This window comes from Lithobates pipiens, unplaced genomic scaffold (genome assembly GCF_037356315.1).
Source record: "Lithobates pipiens isolate NorthernLeopardFrog02 unplaced genomic scaffold, aLitPip1_a1.2 Scaffold_1, whole genome shotgun sequence".
NCBI classification, from domain to species: Eukaryota; Metazoa; Chordata; class Amphibia; order Anura; family Ranidae; genus Lithobates; species Lithobates pipiens.
In genome coordinates, this window is record NW_027507685.1 from 220,679,710 (window position 1) to 220,701,369 (window position 21,660).

Sequence of the window (21,660 nt, forward strand, 5' to 3'; positions counted from 1 at the left end):
TCTAGTGACACTGTCACTGATCATGGCTCCCTATAATCGGGAGCGGTGATCAGTGTTGTGTCACACACAGCCTCCCCCTCCCCCCCCCCCCCCCCCACAGTTAGAATCACTCCCTAGGACACAAATGCCATAAAACGATCCCCTATTTAGTAGATGCTACAACTTTTGCGCAAACCAATCAATAAACTTTTATGGTGATTTTTTTTTTTTTTTTTTTTTACCAAAAATATGTAGAAGAATATGTATTGGTGTAAACTGAGGAAAAAAATTTTTTATATATTTTTTGGGGCTAATATAGCAAAAAGTAAAAAATAATGCGTGTTTTATTTTTTTTTCAAAATTGTTGCTTTTTTATTGTTTATAGTGCAAAAAATCAAACGCAGAGGTCATCAAATACCACCAAAAGAAAGCGCTATTTGCGGGGGAAAAAGGACGTAAATTTTGTTTGGGAGCCACTTTGCACAACCGTACAATTGTCCGTTAAAGCGACGCAGTGCCGAATCGCAAAAAGTGCTCCGGTCTTTGGCCAGCCAAATGCTCCGGGGCTGAAGTGGTTAAACAACAATATATGTTAAAGTCGGATCATGACCTGAATGTGGAATTAGATCTCGATGGTTGGCATAAACTAGCGGGATATGCGTCCAGATCATATAGTAACACTTCATTAATAGAAGCTAATTATAAAACTTTGCTTAGATGGTACACGGTCCTAATGAAATTGGCCTTTTGTATCCTAGGAGCCTCTCCACGCCGATTTAGAGGTTGTGCCAAAAAAGTCTTGTCCCTTCGTATTTGGTGAGAATGACCAAAAATTTGACAATTCTGGATCTGTGTCTATAATTTTCTATATTCTCTGAGCGGCACAAATCTTTAAAAAAAACCTGCAACAGATTGTATCAGGCCAACCCACTTTAGAGGCTCCACGGCACGTCAGAAGGCGGATCTGTTTTGTGCTCTTAGCAGCTCGCATCATGATAGCATGGAAATCGTGGAAATCTTTCACAATACCGTTTGATCTCATTAAGACTAAACTCTCCTGGATAATGATCAATGAGAAACTTTTGCCCATCCTCATTGATAAAATACCCTAGTTTGTAAAGACATAGGATCTCTGGGTCACCTACCTCACAGAGGGAACTCTTGGGGTCTGAAAGCTCTCCTGAAATCTTGGTATCAAGCTTTTCACTGCACAGAATTCTCTATATCAGTGATGGTGAACCTTGGCATCCCAGATGTTTTGGAACTACATTTCCCATGATGCTCCACTACACTGCAGAGTGCATGAGCATCATGGGAAATGTAGATCCAAAGGTCTGGGGTGCCAAGGTTCGCCATCATTTCTCTAGATACTCTTTTTTTTTTCTCCTCCTTTCTTTCAGTTCTTATCCTTAAAAGGTGAAGTTTTGCACCCTAACCCAGATGAGCTATTTGGAAAATGATCTAAGTAGCAGAAATGTTACTATCGCGGGGGTGTAGAAGCAACGTTACTTTATAGGCATTTTACTATTTTAAATGTCACCATTGGCTGATTAAGTTGCATAATGTGTTTTTTTCAAATGTAACTTTTCACATTGGTAACTGTTTTGTATGCATCATCTGAAATCTGCTAATAAAAATGATTGGAAACAGAAAAACTAAATATGCAGTTTATCCAATGAAAGCAATGCAGTGACAAAAAGATGACCTAATGCCAATTTCCTATTCATTAAAGCAGACATTCAGTCAAAAAAAAATAAAAATAAAAATTGAATAGCCCATTAGAAGATAAAATGAAATGGAAAAAATGAAAATAAATGATCACAATACTCAACTTCAATCCAGAATTGTCCTCTGCAGTATCTTTTTCTGCCACAAGATGTCCTCTGTCTTTTGGGTTGAATGGCAGACAGCATCATTAAACCCACTCCCTCTGAGGCCAGGTTATCATGGACCCGTTCCAAAATATGACACTAGACCAGTGGTCTCCAAACTGCGGCCCGCGGGCCAGATGTGGCCCTTTGCTTGCCTTTATCTGGTCCCTAGGGCACTATTCCTCCCACTGACACCAAAGATGGAGAACTATTTATCCCATTGACCCTATTGATGGGGTAGCACTATTCCTTCCACTGACACCAATGATGGGGATTATTCTTTCCACTAACGCCAGTGATGGAGCACCATTCTTCCCACAATACCAATGATGGGGCACCATTCCTCCCACTGACACCAAGGTTGGAGGTTATTCTTCCCACTAATACCAATACCTCCTACTGCCCAAGAGAATTGTGTCATTAAATTACCCGCACTGACCACCAGGTCTAACGTGTTTTCTACTCCTACTGGCCACAGTGTGGTCCTCCTACAGTCTGAAGGACAGTAAATCGGCCCTTTGCTTGGACAGTTTGGAGACCCCTGCTCTAGACAATGAAAGTAAAAGCAGCACAGTGATAAGGTCTTTCTTCTTCTTTTTTTTTTATTTTTTTATATATAATATAAATAGAGGTATTTATATAGCACCAACCATGTATGCCTTACAGAGCCTTTTATATTCATACACATATAGATACATCAGTCCCTCAAGGAGCTTACAATCTAAGGTTCCTAGCTCACATACGTTCATTTACTGGAGCCAATTTAGACAGGGGCCAATTAACTGACCAACCAGTCTTTGGGTGGAAAGCCACAGGAAGAACATCCAAACTCCTTGCAAGTAGTGTCCTTTTTCAGAGGACACAAGTGCTGTAAGGCAAAATTTGGTAAGGGCTGTACATTGGAGCAAGCCACTGTGCTTTGGAGCAAATCAGTTCAGCACATGCATTTATTTGCTCCTTGTGCTGCTTCTCTCTCCACCCAAGATGAGCTCTGCGGTGTAAAGAGATGCTGAGACCAAGTCAGTAACATAAAAATACAACTAATGATGTATTAATAAATACATTTCTGCATCAATGTTTGTCTTTTATAACTGCCTAGAGTTCAACTATAAAGTATAACTAACGGCACATTTATTTTCTAGTTTTGGATAGAGTGGATAAGGATTAACTCCTTGGCATCAGACGCATGCAAATATGCGGTCTCTCAGCGGCCCAGGCCTTGGTGCCAGGAGGCAGCATATTCACGGGCTCCTGGCACAGTTACCGGGGGCTAACGTGAAACTGATCATGTGACAGCCAATCACGGTAGTCATATGACCTCAAGCCCTGCCCCGCCACTCAGCATGTTATACCCCTTAAGGGGCCAACAGGCGCCAGCTCCAAGGTTTACATTTAGAACACCTGTCAGATTTGTATTGCTGTTTGTGTCCCCCGTAAAGGGAGATTCACTCTCTTTGTCCTGTTTACTGTTTACCAGTATTATCTAGTAAAAGAAAATCCCAAAATTCGAGCTGTCCCCAGAAAAGTAATAGAGGGGAAATCTTCCACCTGGGACACTAGTTCTGGTGAGAACCCTTAGTTTGGAGGGATTTCCTCTCCCTTTCTGTTTTGGGACAGGAAGTGAAGGGAAATCTACCCAATGAGACACACATGGCAAAAAAACTAAGAGGGGTTTTAACCCTCCTTTACTGTATCCAAAATGAAAAATAAAATTGCCTTTAGTTCTACTTTAATGTAAACCTGACATCCATTTTAATCTTTAAAAAAGCGAAAGCTCTACCTCAACACCACCAGTTGACCGCGGTTAGCACCCTATGGGGTAAACTACACAAAAGAATGCAGTAGAATTTTTATCTGACTGCCGCATGCTGCTTGTGTAAATCACACCATAGGCGGCCATTTGTTCCCATCTGTGTAACGATTGATTTCTACTCTTAGCACTCTTCAGACTCTTGCCTTAAAAAATTGTGGAAAGTATATGAAGTGTGTTTTATTTCCCAGCATATATGAAGAAAAATCATAAGACCAACATTTCGGGGGCAAAAAGTTTCCCTTTATGAATGTGCAACCTTAATGAAAGGGACCTTTGTATCCCTGAATTATCCGTCTTGCTGATGTTCTTAATGTATGCTGTCACATAAAACTCAGTTTATATATTTTTCGGAGTGTTCCGGCTATCTGTTACCTGGTGTTTGTAGCGCCACCCGATGTATTTTGAATGCCCATAGAGGTGCAAGTTCAGGATGGATCTTCTCAAACTTAAAACTTCTCAAAATACTTTTGCCTATAATTGTCTTAAAATCTCTCCTTTCTGCAGATCAATTTGGACGCCAGCACAAGGGAGCTAACTGAACACAACCTTCTAGTCCCCACACGCTCAACATTTGATGAAGCTCAGCGAAGAATTTACGGCCTGATGGAACGTGATTCCTACCCACGATTTCTTCGTTCTGATCTCTACCAGAGTATGCTCCATCCACCCAATGGAGCCTGCTGAGTAAAGAAGAACAGTACGGTGAGCGCGGGGAGGAGCCAGCACAGTATCTGGCTAAAGGGACTGCCGTTTTAGCTTTTAAATGGACCGTCTTAGAAAGGTTTTCTTGAAGGACTGCATGACCTGTGTCAAGATGGAGTCAGTCATGCCAAAGCTTGCCAGGAGTGGCTATTTTGAACAATGAGTATCTCTTAAAATATGCCCCCATTTTGATCCTGCGCGGACCAAAATGCTTCTATGCCATAGCCTTCTTGGCTAAGCCATTTTTGAACTGTGGAGCTTCTTGCCTTTAATTTTTTGCCGTTTTGAATCAGAAAGTAGTCAGAGATGGCTGCCATGATTCAAGGTAGAGTCTGTCGTGTCAGCGCTTGTAGTGGATGGTGACCAGTGTTAACACTAATGGATCTATACAAAGAAAAGGTCTCCCGCAGTGGTCTCGAAGGTCGTAAGGTTGGATCATCTTTAGGAGACGTTTCGTCGGTGGTGACCGCTTGCCTAATATAACTTCCACTTAGAACACTAATTACGTCTGAAGATCAGAGCCAGACAGACAGACGTAGGCCTCCCTCATATCGGAGGCCATTTTGAACACTAATTTTAAACCAAGTCATCTTTGTTTTTTGGTAAGTTGTAATCAGATAGGTGGGTTTTTCTCTTTTCTGATGACCACCATTGGTTGAAGAGTCAAAATCGATGTAATATATTTTAAATTAATTTTTTTAATTATTTTTTAAAAAAACAGAGACATTCATTTTATTAGGTTAAAACCTGCTGATTTCAGAATTATTATCAATCCTGGGGGTTATCCTGCCATGGTACATTTTCGCCTGCAGGTCAGATCACCGTTGTGGTCCAGTTATGCATAACAAAGGTCAGCCATTTTGAACAACGTCACTTGAGCCATCAGCCATTTTGAGCTCAGTCCTCTGTAAGTCCATAGAGGTAATGAAAGGCCACATTTTGGAAAACCATTGGCTCGGAGTGCCGCTCCTGCTATCCCTCTCCCCCCACCCACCCCACCCAAAGTCTCTACCTTTTGTTAACACTATGGATAACCTTTGAAGCCTTGCGCCTTTTTCTTTGCACTGTTAAATGCCTTTTGCGCCTTTTCTGCTATTTTTTAAAATGCCTCCATATTGATGCACTGAAGCCATGTCCCGCTCCTGCACCCCGATGATGCACGTTGCTGCCTCAGTTCAGCTGGCCACTATTTATATGGCCCATGTAGCCGTCACCTCTTAATGTTGTCCATTTTTATTTTTTTCGTGTGTTGAGTCATATTTGTCCGTAGTCACCACGTTGGAAATTGTGTCAGCCATTTTGAAGAAGTCCGTTCCCTAGCAGGGATCCTAAGCCTCTCAATAGCCCTTTTCCCAAATTGAGCATTACTTTATTTTCTACTTTTTCTGTTACGGCCTGCATTGCCCTCCCATAACTTCCCTGCTTGAGACCTGCAACGTGTTGTACATCATTTACTTGTGGCGATAAGTTTGAAATCAGGTTAAAAAAAGTGTTTATTTTTTTTTTTGGTTTATGAAGTCTAAATGTTTTTTATGAGTAACTATGTAACTAGTCTTAAGCACTGAATAAATAAAGATCTACAGTATTCACTCCTGTCTCCTGCAGTTTCTTTCTCTCAGGGCTTTAAGAGCAATGGTGACTCATCCACAAGCCATAAAGTGCAGGCTTGAAGGGCAAGCAAACCTAAACTACAGCTTGGTTTATTTAGAAGGACAATAAAAATGTAACTTTGGCCTCCTCTTTATCAGACGGGCCAAGTGCTTTACAATCATGACCTTCTATTCCTTTTAGGAAGACGTGGCGGGATCAGCTTGATGATTTCTGAATTTAGCTAAAGCTAAATTATCCATTTTTGAAACCCCACTATGGACTTCTACCTGTAAAGTGTATCTAAAAACCAAGACCAACCGTGAAGCTGAAGCTTACAAGTCCTTAGTTTTCTCTATCAGGCGTTTTTTCTTCTTTATTATCCCTGCCAGTAACCTGCTTCCTGTCCTAGGGTGACATTTGTCATTCATTCTACTGTATCTATGAAGGAGCAGTGTTGTCAAATAGGAGGAGTATCTCCTTTTTTTTTTTACAGTATTCAGCTCTGGATGGGACAAAGTACATGTAGTATTTTACCCTGGACGCTAGCTGCAATGTCAGACAAGGTGCTCCTCATTGACACACATCCGCCCAAAACCACAGGTAACCACTTGCCTACTGAGCACTTTACGCCCCTCCTTCCTGCCCAGGCCAATTTTCAGCTTTCAGCACTGTCGTACTTTGAATGACAATTGTGCGGTAATGCAACACTGAACCCCAACAACATTTTTATCATTTTTTTCACACAAATAGAATTTTCTTTTGGTAGTATTTAATCACCACTGGGTTTTTTCAAACAGGTAATTTTTCTCCTTCACTGATGTCTGCTGATGGGCACTAATGAGGTGGCACTGGTAGGCACTGATGAGGCTGCACTGATAGGTGGCATTGATAAGCACCAATAGGTGGCACTGAAGGGCACTGGTAGGCGGCACTGATGGATGACACTGATGAGGTGGCTCTGATGGGCACTGATGAGGCAGCACTGGTGGGCACTGATGAGGCTGCACTGAGAGGTGGCACTGGTGGGCACTGTTGGGTCTGCACTGATATGTTCCGTTTAGAGAAGCCGGTTATCCAGTTCTCTTCTCCTCTTTACCTGTTTGGCTCTTTACCTCAATCTGTGATCAGCAGTGCCCTCCGGACACTACGATCACAGAGCACGTTGCCTGTGCTGTAGCCGTCATTCAGCTATAGCACGGTCGGCAAGTGGTTAATAAGCAGACAGTTGATTTTCTCATGAGTTGCTTTGTCATGTGGGAGAAACCAGCAAAAACGCAGCATAAATGCATCAAAAACGCAACCACTGCATTTGTTTTATACATATCTGCTGCCTTTCTATTGAAGTCTGTGGAACCAAAAATGCAACCTGCTGCAGAAAAAAAAAGTCCCGGACCCTTTCCAAAAAAACACACTGGTGGAAAACACAGAGATGTGAGCATGACCCATAGGAAACCATGTTAAATGGACTGTAGTGCGTTTCTGCAAATCATTGCCTCTCATTAGTGTCCACCTGTGTCATAGGGGAAGTCCTTTAGTTCTCCCATAAAGAGGAGCGTATGTCTCCCATGGTTCACAGAAGCAGGATCTCTCAGTCTATGGATAGCGTAGGACCCACTAATTATGGGGTACTTTGTCGCAGAAAGTGGGCTTAAGCACCATATAGCAATATGGTGTGACCAAATCCCCATATTTTTTTGAAAATGTTTAGGTGTTTTAAATAGCCTTGCAGGAGGTAAATATCTTTTTTGCATGTGTGCGCTGTAATATTTTGTTCTGTTCTGCAAAACTGAAAACGCACTGAAAAATGCATAGGTGTGAACCAGGCATAAGGGTCCACTGAATGGGTTGGAGGAGGACGGGTAGCACAGGAGGCTTGCATTGCTAAACTGATAAATGTGTCAAGTGGCTTGCTCTGCAGTGTGACAGAGGTATGAAAATCACAAGACTGGCTGAGCAGAATTACAAATTTTTGGCAAGTAAGGCCTCTTTCACACGGGACGAATCAGTGATGATCCGCCCCGTGAACATCCGCTTGCCCAGTGGGGATCGCTCCGTTGATCTCCGCTGAGCAGGAAGATGTCAGGTCTGTCTCTGCACACTGTGCACGGACGGACCTGTCAGAGCGCCGCTCTCCCCTATGGGAGAACGGATGGCGACGGACCACAGAGTCCGTCGTCGTCCGATCCGCAGACGGATGGAAAGTAGGTTTTTCCTCCGTCACACTTTTTTCGGATCGGTGCGGGTCGGATGTCAGCGGATATGTCACCGCTGACATCTGACGCTCCATAGAGGTCTATGGAGCATCCGTTAAGGTCCGCCTGTGAAAGAGGCCTAACACAGCAAATTTAAAAAAAATTCATTTGTGTATTTAGCCATTTGCCTGACTGCACCTGAAAGATTTTTTGCGGGATTGGAAGTAATCAGTAGTTCCATACAACATACATCTTTGATCTATTGAGTTCGTAAGTTCAGTCCTCAATGGAAAATGAAAAGACTTCCACTTCAAAGAGATTATTCATCTGGAGGCTGTTATTAAATGTGGGACTACTTCACAATCAGCTGTAGTGTCATTCTTAACTGGCGAGCTTGGCACAGCAGCCACGGTGTAATTTTAGTTTCCAGGCACACCGGCCAAGGTGTTATTTTGGTTTCCAGAGAAATAAGAAAATCCTGTCCAGACCAATTTATAAATCCAAAGGATTTTTTTATGAAAATTTGAAATTTAAATTGCAGAACCGTACATTTAGAAAGGAGAAGAATGAAAGGACAGGGGTGAAAATGTTTGGATGTTCCCGGCTGGGAAAAATCCTAAGGAGTGTAATGCGCATGTTTTTGGAAAACTGGAATCCAGAAGTAAAACTTTCATTGGCAAAGAGTTTTTATTCATGAAATACATGAATTAAATGAAAACAGATTGTGTGGTGTACTGAATATACTGAAGATATTTTAAGGTTAAACCATTATAATAAAAAAGTTTCCCTTGCAACAAGAAAAGGAACTCCCACACCACTAACTCTTTCGTCCCCTACAAATTAAGCACTTCCTGCGTTCCAATATTTGCTATCCTGATGGGCCTGGAATGCTTTCTTCTTTTGAATTCAAATGCAACACCAATCCTCATGCGCCTGGTCTAATCTCTTTAATGTATTTTTTTTTTCATTGTTTATATAGTCTTTGCATTGAGTAATTTCAAAACAGTATCCAAAGGCAACAAGCCGGACCCACGTGCCAAATGTACATCCCAGTGTCAATAGGAAGCATATTAGTTGTTACAGAAAGGTTGGATCACAGCGGCAACATTAATATGTATTGACCATAAAAGAGTTTGAAAAGTACTGACACAAATGATACAATATATCATGGGGTCCAAATTGTCCCAGTCAGAGCGTTCCGCATTCATTGGGACCCCAATCCAGCCAGTTCACCTCAGGACAATAAGGCATGGATGACCAACTCAGCACAAGGCTGTGTTTTTCAAAGTTATCCTTATTATTGTTATGAAAACAGGATGAGGGAATATCATACCCACTGAGCCAAGAGAATCTAGGGACATAGAGCTGAGGGGACTAAAAAAAAAGGAGGAGCGAGGGGGATGCGGGGTGGTATAGGGAAGACTAAGATGATTCAGGAGCTTGGGAGATTACTGTATTCTTTACCACTATCCCCCTCCTCTCAACATCTTCCACTGAAAAATGGCAATCAGATCTAGGAGTAGCACTAGATGCCGAGGATTGGTCCCAAATTTAGAGCATCACTACATCCTGTTCCATTAGTGTTTTAGCCATCAAGATGAATTACAAAGTAATAACTAGATGTTATCTGGTCCCTTCTAGAATTGCTCATTATGTCCAGGGGTACCCTGTCCAGTGTTTGAGGCTCTGACCTGCTGGGCATCTTTTTTCATTCATGGTGGACTTGTCCTATAGTATGTCCACTTTGAAACGATGTTTACCAGATATTTTCTGAACTGTCCGAGTCCCCCAGTCCCATAGATGGTATCTGGTCCCTTCTAGAATTGCTCGTTAAGTCCAGGAGTACCCTGCCCAGTGTTTATGAGGCTGTGGCCTGCTGGGCATCTTTTTTCATACATGGTGGACTTGTCCTCTAGTACGTCCATTTTGGATTGATGTTTACCAGATATTTTCTGGACTGTCGAGTCCCCCCAGTCCCATAGATTGTATCTGGTCCCTTCCAAAATTGCTTGTTAAGTCCAGGGTTACTGCCCAGGGTTTGAGGCTGTGGCCTGCTGGGCATCTTTTTTCATACATGGTGGACTTGTCCTGTAGTATGTCCATTTTGGATCAATGTTTACCAGATATTTTCTGAACTCAAACAATAATAGTGAAAAAGAAAAAATAGCGCCCCTTTTCTTCCTTACACCAATCCGGGCACAAAGAAAATAAGTGTAAAATAAATCTCCAGCTACTACTTATAAATAATATATAAATACGTGTTTTCAAGTGAATAAAATAGCGCTAATATTCACAACTAAATTAATAAAACTAAAACAATCACCGTGTGAAACAGGTGATCAATAATAATAGTGTCCATAAATTCAAACTCAAGTCCGTGAGTAACTGAATAATTGAAACATCCAAGTGATTAGACTCCAAAAGTGAAACATCACTTGACACTATTATTATTGATCACTTGTTTCACAGGGTGATTGTTTTAGTTTTATTCATTTAGTTGTGAATATTAGCGCTACTATTTTATTCACTTGAAATCACGTATTTATATTTTCTGAACTGTCCAAGTCCCCCAGTCCCATTTTCAGGTCAATACATTTTCCCGAACCTTAAACCTCCAATATTACCAAATAAAATTTTAAATGTACACGTTCCTCACAGCAGCAAAGCAAGCTATCGTTAAGGTATGGAAAAAGCCTAAAGCCGCGTACACACGGGCGGACCGTCTGGCCAACTTAGTCCGTCGAAACACATTTCAGCGGACAGTCCGCTCGTGTGTGGGCTTCAGCTGACTTTTTCAGCGTGCAGTCTGGCGGACTAAGTATTTCGGAATTTCCGTAATATTGTCCGTCGTACTTTGGTTTCAGCGGACAATCCGCTCGTGAGTAGGCTAGTTCGACGGACTAAGTATGGCGCATGCTCAGAAAGGATTTACACGGCGAAAGGTTGCATTGCTGTGTATTGGACTTCCTATTTCTAGTCCCGTCGTACGTGCTGTACACGTCATCGCGCAAACTTTCGACGGACTGTTTTGCATCCGTGTGTGGTCAAGTCCATTCATTCGAAAGTAGGACGGACTGTCCGTCGGATTGTCTGACGGACTAAGTTGGCCATACAGTCCGCCCGTGTGTACGCGGCTTAACTTTTCCCTAGGTGACATGAAATCCAGGATTAAATATATCCTCCTGCATGAAAAAATAGAAGTGAAACTCATTGATTGGGAAAATTTCAGGCCACCTGGCTACCCTGGACTTCCTTCCAGCGAAGGACCTGGACCTTATGTCCTTATGAGCTGGCAAGTGGGCCTGTCTTTCATTTACTCCCACCACTACCCATGCTTTAATTTTGTTTTATGTCCTGTTCCCCTCCTTCCCTACTGTCTACCTTTGGATTCTCCCATGTGGTCTTTCACCAACCCCTCCTTTAGCCCTTGTACACACTGTTGGAGATTCCGACGGAATGTGTCCGATCGGACCGTTTTGTCGGATATTCCGACTGTGTGTGGTCTACATCGGACTGTTTCGTCGGAGTATCCGACGGACCAAGTTTTCCAACTTGTTGGTAAAATTTTCTGACAAAATGCTCCGATCGGACATACTCCGATCATGTGTAGAGAATTCCGATCGGACAAAGTGCCACGCATGCTCAGATCAAATTCCTACACCAAAGCTATTGGCTACTAGCGTGAACGTAGTCCCGTCGTAACGAAATAACGTAATCACGTCGGATTTTACGACAACTTTGTCCGACCGTGTGTATGCAACAATGTCGGACAAAATCCGACGGATTTGGTTGTCGGAATCTCCGACCTTGTATACAAGGGCTTAGTCTACTCTATTTGTTACATCCCATGGCTTCTCTGTCCCTATTTAGTACCATGATTTTGTGGAATACCTTGTACTTCAGTTTTAAGACCTATATGTTAGACAGCAGATGGGTTTCCAATTGTCTGCTTGTTTATATATTTGAAAACTAATAAAAAGACTGAACAAGAAAAAGATTTCCCTGACCAGTTAAAACAACTGTGCATTATTCTAGAATTATATAAAAAGAATTGGTTGCAAACATTATTGCCCACTTACATGAGGAGAGCCTATCGCTTATTCCAATTGGATCTAAGTGTAAGGATGACCCAAACTCCCTAGGACTGATTTCCCTTCTGTACTGCACTCTGTACTGCACTCTGCTATCTAAATGCACTCCTCCTACGCCCCTAAATTATATACGGAAATGGGAATTAGATGTACGCACTGAACTCATTTGAGTGGGCGCAAATTTGGGACATCACCAAATCATGTTCACGCAGGGTTTCAGCAATAGAAACTAATTATAAAGTGATGCTGTCGTGGTACATGGTACCTAGGCAATTAATGCATGTGATCTTTGGCAACACCTTTGTGGCTGTTCAGACATGGGTATATTTCTACACACACGGTAGACGTTCTCTGTTGCTCAAACACTTCTCTTCCAGAAATCGTTTCCTTTGCACCCATTTGAAGCAATTTTAAATCAGAAACCTCCTGCCATCTCTAAACACCAATTTATACTCGTGACTCCTTGATTTGTGCACTGGTCCTAATCATTTGATGGAGGGAGGATTATGGTGTAGGATTGTTTTCAGGGGTTGGGCCTAGCCCCTTACTTCCAATGAATGAACTCTTAAGGCATCAGCATACCAAGATATTTTGGACAATTTCATGCTCCCAACTTTGTCGGAACAGTTTGGGGGTGGTCCCTTTCTGTTCCAACATGACTGCATCCCAGTGCACAAAGCAAGGTCCATAAAGACATGGATGAGCGCATTTGGGGTGGAGGAGCCTAACTGGCCTACACAGAGTCCTGAACTCAACCCGATAAAACACCTTTGGGATGAATTAGAGCAGAGACTGCGAGCCAGGCCTTCTTGTCCAACATCAGTGCCTGACCTCACAAATGTGCTTCCGGAAGAATGGTCAAACATTCCCATAGACACACTCCTAAACCTTGTGGACAGCCTCCCCAGAAGAGTTGAAGCTGTTATAGCTGCAAAGAGTGGGCCAACTCAATATTGAATCCTACAGACTAATAATGGGATGCCATTAAAGTTCATGTTTGTGTAAAGGCATCGTAAAAAAGAGGGAATTGGGGAATTTCGGGACTTTGAATGAAGCCATGGCCGGGTATGGTCATGTGCCTCCATCCCTATCATTAAGAGGAAAAGGAGCAAAACTGCAGCAGGAAAAGCAGCAAAGCTGCAACAAAAGGGGTGGATTTTATATCAAGCTCATGGTAACAAAATGAATAGAATGGTGGATAGTAAGGTATATAATAATACATAGATACATGTTTACATACATTACATTTCATCTACATAGAAATGCACACTTCCATAGTGCCAATTTCTGAAACAGTAATATCTGGTAATAACATATTTATAAACATTAATCACATGATAAGATTAAGGAATCCACCAACATCCATGATCGGATATACACATATTGCAAGAAAGCATCTGCACAGTCTATGGTCTTTCTGATCCCTGTCAAAATAAAAATTGTATATATGAGCACATATCTTAATCGCATCTAATTGAAGCATGTGTCATCTGGTAGCTCAGCGCATTTCACGGCTTTAAGCCGCTCTTCAGGAGCAGACGTGATGTATCTGCAATGGGAGAGTAAATTAACTAAGTACCGGTAAACTAGCTTGTATCAATATAGGGGAGGATAGATAGATCCTGAAGAACGGCTTAAAGCCGTGAAACGCGTCAAGCTACCAGATGTTGTGCACTTCATTTACCCGCCCATTAAGATATGTGCTCATATATACAATTTTTATTGTGACAGGGATCGGAAAGACCATAGTCAGTGCAGATGCTATCCTGCAATACGTGTATTTCCAATCATGGATGTTTGTGGATTCCTTAATCTTATCATGTGATTAATGTTTATAAATATATTATTGCCAGATATAACTGTTTCAGAAATTGGCACTATGGAAGTGTGCTTTTCTATGTATATAAAATTTTATGTATGTAAACGTGTATCTATGTATTAATAAATACTTTACTATCCACCATTCTATTCATTTTGTTACCATGAGCTTCATATAATGTCCCATCCGTTTTGTTGCATCTTTGCTGCTTTTCCTGCTTAATTTTTGCTCCTTTTTGTGTAAAGGCAGGTGTCCCAAAACTTTTGACAATATAATGTATAATGTATAAAATAAATGAACCGTGCTATGTGCCACAAATAATGAATATATAACATAGTAATTGATGCGACCTGGAATAAAAAATTGCTAAAAAGTCCCATGTAAAATATTTTAGCAAACATCAAAAAACTTTAAGCAGTAAAGTCAATCACGCATGTGGGGCAGCCCCCGTGGGTCCTCTATGGACTGACGTTGCTTGGGATAGATGTTCCTCATAAATAGATGTAACAAAGAAAACCTCATTCCTCTATAGTCCGGTGTTGTTTGGGATAGATATTCCTCATATAAATAGACATGACAGAGAAATGTGATTGCGCAATAAAGTTTAAAAGGTTTATTCCAGATAAAAAGACACGGTAAATAAACTCACATTTAAGTTGCGACAACTTCCTGAAGACGGCCCGTTTGGCTGAAACGCGTAGAAGTTGATCCGCAACATCGTGACACAATTTCGGTCCCGGAAATTGTCCAGTATATCATGGCGGCGGCACATTACTGCCTATGGGCAAATTTCCTGGGAATTTACCTGCTATTCACACCAGGCTTTTTTTTTACATGTGAGTTTATTTACCATGTCTTTTTATCTGGAATAAACCTTTTAAACGTTATTGCGCAATGAGATTTCTCTGTCATGTCTATTTACATGAGGAATATCTATCCCAAACAACGCCAGTCTATAGACGAATGAGGATTTCTTTGTTACATCTATTTATATGAGGAACATCTATACCCAAACATCAGTCCATAGAGCAGTGTTTCTCAACTTCAGTCCTCAAGGCACCCCAACAGGTCATGTTTTCAGTATTTCCCTCAGATGAAACGGCTGTGGTAATTACTAAGGCAGTGAAACTGATGGAATCACCTGTGCAAAATAATGGAAATCCTGAAAACATGACCTGTTGGGGAACCTTGAGGACTGGAGTTGAGAAACACTGCCATAGAGGACCCACAGGGGCTGCCCCCACATGCGTGTTTGACCAAACCAGAAATAGTTGGTCCATTTTAAGGGGCGAGTTCACATCTATGTGGGGGGCACCATCTTGTGAGCACTTACCCAGCACGGATTCACATCCATTTTGTAAAGCACAAGCACTTTATTTTGGACTTGGAACTTTACTGTTTAAAGTTTTTTGATGTTTGCTAAAATATTTTGCATGGGACTTTTTAGCAATTTTTCTTTCCAGGTCGCATCAATTTCAATGTGATATATTCATTATTTGTGGCACATAGCGCGGTTCTTTTATTTTCTTTTTGGTATTATTTTGCATTTGCAAAGTTTTTATTCACTGCAGCTGCCTATTTAGTTGGCATCACTTTATGCACACCAGTATTTCATTTTCTTTGGCGTTTTTTTTTTTTTTAATAGTGTATAATGTACTTGGGACCTGGTGCAACAACTTATATTGGTGAGTTTAACAGGAACCTATTGAAAATTGTTGATCCAAATTTTGAAAATTGTTTCTCTGACAGAGTAGTAGTGTCTGCTGGGGATAAGCCCATTCTGATTAGCTTTTGTGTTGTAACCTCGAGTTAAATGTCGGAGCTTTTGATAATCTGACTGATATAGATAGCTATCTGTGCAAAGCCTGTTCATGCTTTTTACATACTACTTGTCATTACACATCAGCCAAATCAAGATAGGACATGTTATAGAATGCATAGGGAGAGAAGAGATGTAAATGTATTTTAGAACTAATACTTCTGATTTACTCCTGAGAAAGTTAACCTAAAATTCAATCAAAAACATAGAGATGTGAGGCTGAAGGATCTTCCCATCTTGTCTAGTTTATAGTCATATAAACAGTTTATTAGGTGGTATTATATGACAGCCTAGGAGGTGTTTGCAATGTGTACAGTGCCTTGTAAAAGTATTCATACCCCTTAACATTTTCCACATTTTGTCATGTTACAACCAAAAACATATTTTATTGGGATTTTATGTGATAGACCAACACAAAGTGGCACATAATTGTGAGTTGGAAGGAAAATTATAAATGTTTTTCTACATTTTTTACAGATACATATGTGAAAAGTGTGGTGTGACTTTGTATAGCGCCCCCCTGAGTCAATACTTTGTAGAACCGCCTTTCACTGCAATTACAGCTGTAAGTCCTTTTGGGGATGTCTCTACCAGCTTTGCACATCTAGAGAGGGACATTTTTGCCCATTCTTCTTTGCAAGATAGCTCAAGCTCTGTCAGATTGGATGGAGAGCGTCTGTGAACAGCAATTTTCAAGTCTTGCCACAGATTCTCAATTGGATTTAGGTCTAGACTTTGACTGGGCCATTCTAAGACATGAATATGCTTTGATTTAAACCATTCCATTGTAGCTCTGGCTGTATGTTTAGGGTCGTTGTCCTGCTGGAAGGTGAACCTCTGCCCCGGTCTCAAGTCTTTTGCAGACTTTAATGCCGCATACACACGACCAGACTTTTAGAGGGACTAGGTCTGACAGTCTTTCCGACTGACTTTTGGCGGAGTTTCGACGGACTTTCCGAATGAACGGACTTGGCCACACACAATCACACCAAAGTCCGACGGATTCGAATGTGATGACGTACGACCGGACTAGAATAAGGAAGTTTATAGCCAGTAGCCAATAGCTGCCCTAGCGTTGGTTTTTGTCCGTCGGACTAGCATACACGCGAACGGATTTCTCAGTCCGGCGGATGCACGGTGGGAAAATTTAAAACATGTTCTATTTCTAAAGTCCGCCAGATTTTTGGCAAGCAAAGGTTTAATGGAGCCCACACATGATCGAATTGTCCGACGGACTCGTTCCGTCGGACCTTTGCTGTCAAAAAGTCCGGTCGTGTGTATGCAGCATAACAGGGTTTCTTCTAAGACTGGCCTGTATTTGGCTCCATCCATCTTCCCATCAACTCTGACCAGCTTCCCTGTCCCTGCTGAAGAAAATCATCCCCACAGCATGATGCTGCCACCACCATGTTTTACGGTGGGGATGGTGTGTTCAGGGTGATGTGCAGTGTTAGTTTTCTGCCACACATAGTGTTTTGCTTTTAGGCCAAAAAGTCAAATTTTGGTCTCATCTGATCAGAGCACCTTCCTCCACATGATTGTTGTGTCCCCCACATGGCTTCTCACTAACTGCAAATGGGATTTCTTATGACTTTCTTTCAACAATGGTTTTCTTCTTGCCACTCTTCCATAAAGGCCAGGTTTGTGGAGAGCATGACCAGGGCCATCTTTAATGATGATTGGACCCTGGGCAAAACTTTTCTTGGGGCCCCCCCATGCAGTTTCGCTCTCCACCTGATCTGAGACATACAATAAATAGCAGCTAGACTCAAAATCAGTTTACTGAATCAGATCAGGTAGCTAATGCGATTGGTTTCCAGAGGTTACATTGTATCATTACCGCTCACTGACTGGTTGCTAGAGGTTACAGCACACATTACAGCTTACTGATTAGTTGCTAGAGGTTACAGCACATGATTTCTGCTTGTTGATTGGTTGCTAGAGATTGCTGAGGATATGACCTCAGGGGGGCATGGTACTCCCTATTTACATATGAATGCAGCTGCTATTTATATATGAATGCCGTTAATTTACATGTAAACACAGGGTCTGCAGGTGAGTCATCTGTACACAACAATAGGGCAGAGCTGGGCAGCATTAGTAGCAGCACTTCACACTGAGATATTGGGAAGCAGCACAAGACTAAAACTTCCAGGAACGAGGCAATTTAAACCAGGATAGTTGGCAAGAGTATGAGGCAGCTGCTTTGGGCCCCACAATAATGACAGGGCCCAGGGCAGCTGCCCCTTTTGCCCTGCCTTAAAAACAGCCCTGAGCACGAATAATAGTTGTCCTGCGGGCAGATTCTCCCACCTGAGCTGTGGATCTCTGCAGCTCCTCCAGAGTTACCATGGGCCTCTTGGCTGCTTCTCTGATTAATGCTCTCCTTGCCCGGCCTGTCAGTTTAGGTGGACGGCCATATCTTGGTAGGTTTGCAGTTATGCCATACTCTTCCCAATTTCCATTTTCAGATGATGAATTGAACAGTGCTTTGTGAGATGTTCAAAGCTTAGGATATTTTTTTTTATAACCCAACCCTGCTTTAAACTTCTGCATAATGTTATCCCTGGTGTGTTGGTCTGATCTGGTGTGTTCCTTGGCCTTCATGATGCTGTTTGTTCACTAAGGTTCTCTAACAAACCTCTGAGGGCTTCACAGAACAGCTGTATTTATACTGAGATTAATTTACACGCAGGTAGACTATATTTACTAATTGGGTGACTTCTGCAGGCAATTGGTTCTACTAGTTTGAGTATCAGAGTAAAGGGGGCTGAATACAATAGATATTTATTTGTAAAAAAATTGCAAAACCATTTATCATTTTCCTTCCGCTTGACAATTATGTGCCACTTTGTGTTGGTCTATCATATAAAATCCCAATAAAATACATTTGCGTCTTTGGTTGACAAACAAATTTGAGAATTTCAAGGGGTATGAATACTTTTTCTATATTTTATCTATGTGCCTGGGACATTTTAATATAACTTTTTGTACAATACATTTTTAAACTTTGTTAAGCTTATGGGGGGGGGGGGGGTATGTCTGACTTGTTTGATGATTTTTTGGGGGGAAATTTGTCATAACAATGGTATTTATTTATTACAGGAACTTATATAGCGCCATCAATTTGCACAGTATACATTCCCTGTGTCAAGGAGCTTACAATCTAAGGTCTGTAACTCATATTCATACACACACATACTAGGGCAGTGATGGCGAACCTTGGCACCCCAGATGTTTGGGAATTACATTTCCCATGATTCTCAACTACACTGCAAAGTGCATGAGCATCATAGGAAATGTAGTTCCAAAACATCTGGGGTGCCAAGGTTCACCATCACTGTACTAGGGCCAAGTTGGACAGGAGTCAATTAACCTCCCAGCATGTCTTTGGAGTGTGAAAGGAAACCAGAGTACCCAGAAGAAACCCACGCAGGCACAGGAGAACATGTAGACTCCAGACAGGTAGTGCCATGGTTGGTACTCAAACCGACAGCCCTAATGTTGCCAGGTGGAAGTGCTAGCCACTTAGTCACTGATGTAAACCATGTATATAAAAAAAAAATAATAATAAAAAAACAGACAAATACATATTGGCCTAAACTGATGAATACATTTGTTTTTTTTTAATATATATTTTTTTATATATATTATAGCAGAAAGTAAAAAATATTGTTTTTTTTTCGAAATTTTCAGTCTTTTTTGTTTATAGCGCAAAAAATTAAAAACCCGCAGAGGTGATCAAATACCACCAAAAGAAAGCTCTATTTGTTGGAAAAAAAGAACATCAATTTTATTTGTGTACAACGTAGCAAAATTAAAGCGACGCAGTGCCGTATCGCAAAAAGTGGCCTGGTCATTAAGGGGGTAAATCCTTCCGGTGCTGAAGTGGTTAATGAAAAATTAACAGCTAAGCTACAAGGCTTCTACATCCAAGTTCCATAAAATCTGAAAACCATGGCTTACTCAATTTTTACCAGCTGATTTTGATTGCCACCTCCTTGAACTTTTGCCACTCACAGCCACCATCATGGTTGTACATCTCCCCTGACCAAACCTCCTATTCTCCTCCGCTGACCTCTGAAGAACCTAAACCCTTCCATACCTCTTCCAAGGAACTTGCCAGGAGGATTCCCATTTGATTTTATACCTGACATGCCCAACTGTAACAGGGGGGCACTTATATTCAGTGGGTCTCTGTCTGAGAGGTGGAGGTCACAGAGCACTGATTGGGCACATTTTCACAAGAGGACACTTGATATTGCATTCTTTTGAAACTTTTGATGTAAGAGTTATGAATTTTTATTATATTTTTGATATGTTCAGGTTTATTCACGGATTAATTTTTGACTTGATGAATTGATTCAGTTTTGAGGCATATATCTTTTTTTGGATGTTATGAACTTTTCACTGAATTTTTTTTTTTTGATAATGGTTTCACATTGTTCAGTTTACACCGTGCTGCAAAAGGTGTATATATAATTTTTTCATTAGTAGTACAATTGTTGGGTATGTTAATGTGGCAGCAGTGGGGTTGAAAGGTGTATATACATTTATATCCAGCAGTGCAAAGTAGGGGTGGTTTAAGGACTGTTTTTAGTTTAATCACAATTTGGAATTATTCCTCCCACTGACATCAATGATGGGGCACTATTCCTCCCACTGACATCAATGATGGGGCACTATTCCTCCCACTGACATCAATGATGGGGCACTATTCCTCCCACTGACATCAATGATGGGGCACTATTCCTCCAACTGACAGCAACAGTGGAACAATATTCCTTCCATTGACATCAACTATGGGGCACTATTCCTTCCACTGACAACGATGGGGCACTATTCCTCCCCTTGACATCAACAATGGAACACGATTCCTTCCTCTGACATCAATGGTGGGGCATTATTCTCCCCTTGACATCAACAATGGAACATTATTCCTTCCACTGACATTGATGGAGCACAATTCCTCCCACTGACATCAACAATGGGGCACTATTCCTCCCCTTGACATCAGCAATGGAACACTATTCCTTCCACTGACATCAATGGTGGGGTATTATTCCTCCCCTGGACATCAACAATGGAACATAATTCCTTCAGCTGACCTCAGTGAGGAGGCACTATTCCTCCCCTTGACATTAACAATGGAACATTATTCCTTCCACTGACATCAACGATGGAAAACTAATTCTTCCACTGACATCAACAATGGGGCACTATTCCTCCCACTGACATCAACAGTGGAACAATATTCCTCCCACTGACAACAACGATGGGGCACTATTCCTCCCCTTGACATTAACAAAGGAACATTATTCCTCCCACTGACATCAAAGTTGGAACACTAATACTTCTACTGACATCAATGATGGGGCACTGTTCTTCCCCTTGACATCAACAATGGAAGACTATTCTTTCCACTGACAATGATGGGGCACTATTCCTCCCACTGACATCAACAGTGGAAGAGTATTCCTTTCACTGACATCAACGATGGGGCACTATTCCTTCCACTGACAACGATGGGGCACTATTCCTTCCACTGACAATGATGGGGCACTATTCCTCCCCTTGACATCAACAATGGAACATTATTCCTTCCACTGACCTCAATGATGGGGCACTATTCCCCCCCTTGACATTAACAATGGAACATTATTCCTTCCACTGACATCGATGGGGCACAATACCTCCCACTGACATCAACGATGATGTACTGTTCCTCCACTTGACATCAACAATGGAACATTATTCCTTCCACTGACATCAATGCCATGGTGG

General features: G+C 41.6%; 1 protein-coding gene across 3 annotated transcripts in view; it reads left to right on the forward strand.

Moving 5' to 3' along the window:
• LOC143983383 (regulator of G-protein signaling 3-like) overlaps nucleotides 1–5,954 on the forward strand; it is a 257,050-nt gene extending 251,096 nt beyond the window's left edge. For all 3 annotated transcript variants that reach the window (XM_077483018.1, XM_077483037.1, XM_077483027.1), the window contains exon 7: nucleotides 4,168–5,954. In XM_077483018.1, coding sequence (XP_077339144.1) covers nucleotides 4,168–4,347 — 180 coding nt within the window. In that variant the 3' untranslated portion in view covers nucleotides 4,348–5,954. The remainder of the gene's footprint in view (nucleotides 1–4,167) is intronic.
• Nucleotides 5,955–21,660: the final 15,706 nt, after the last annotated feature.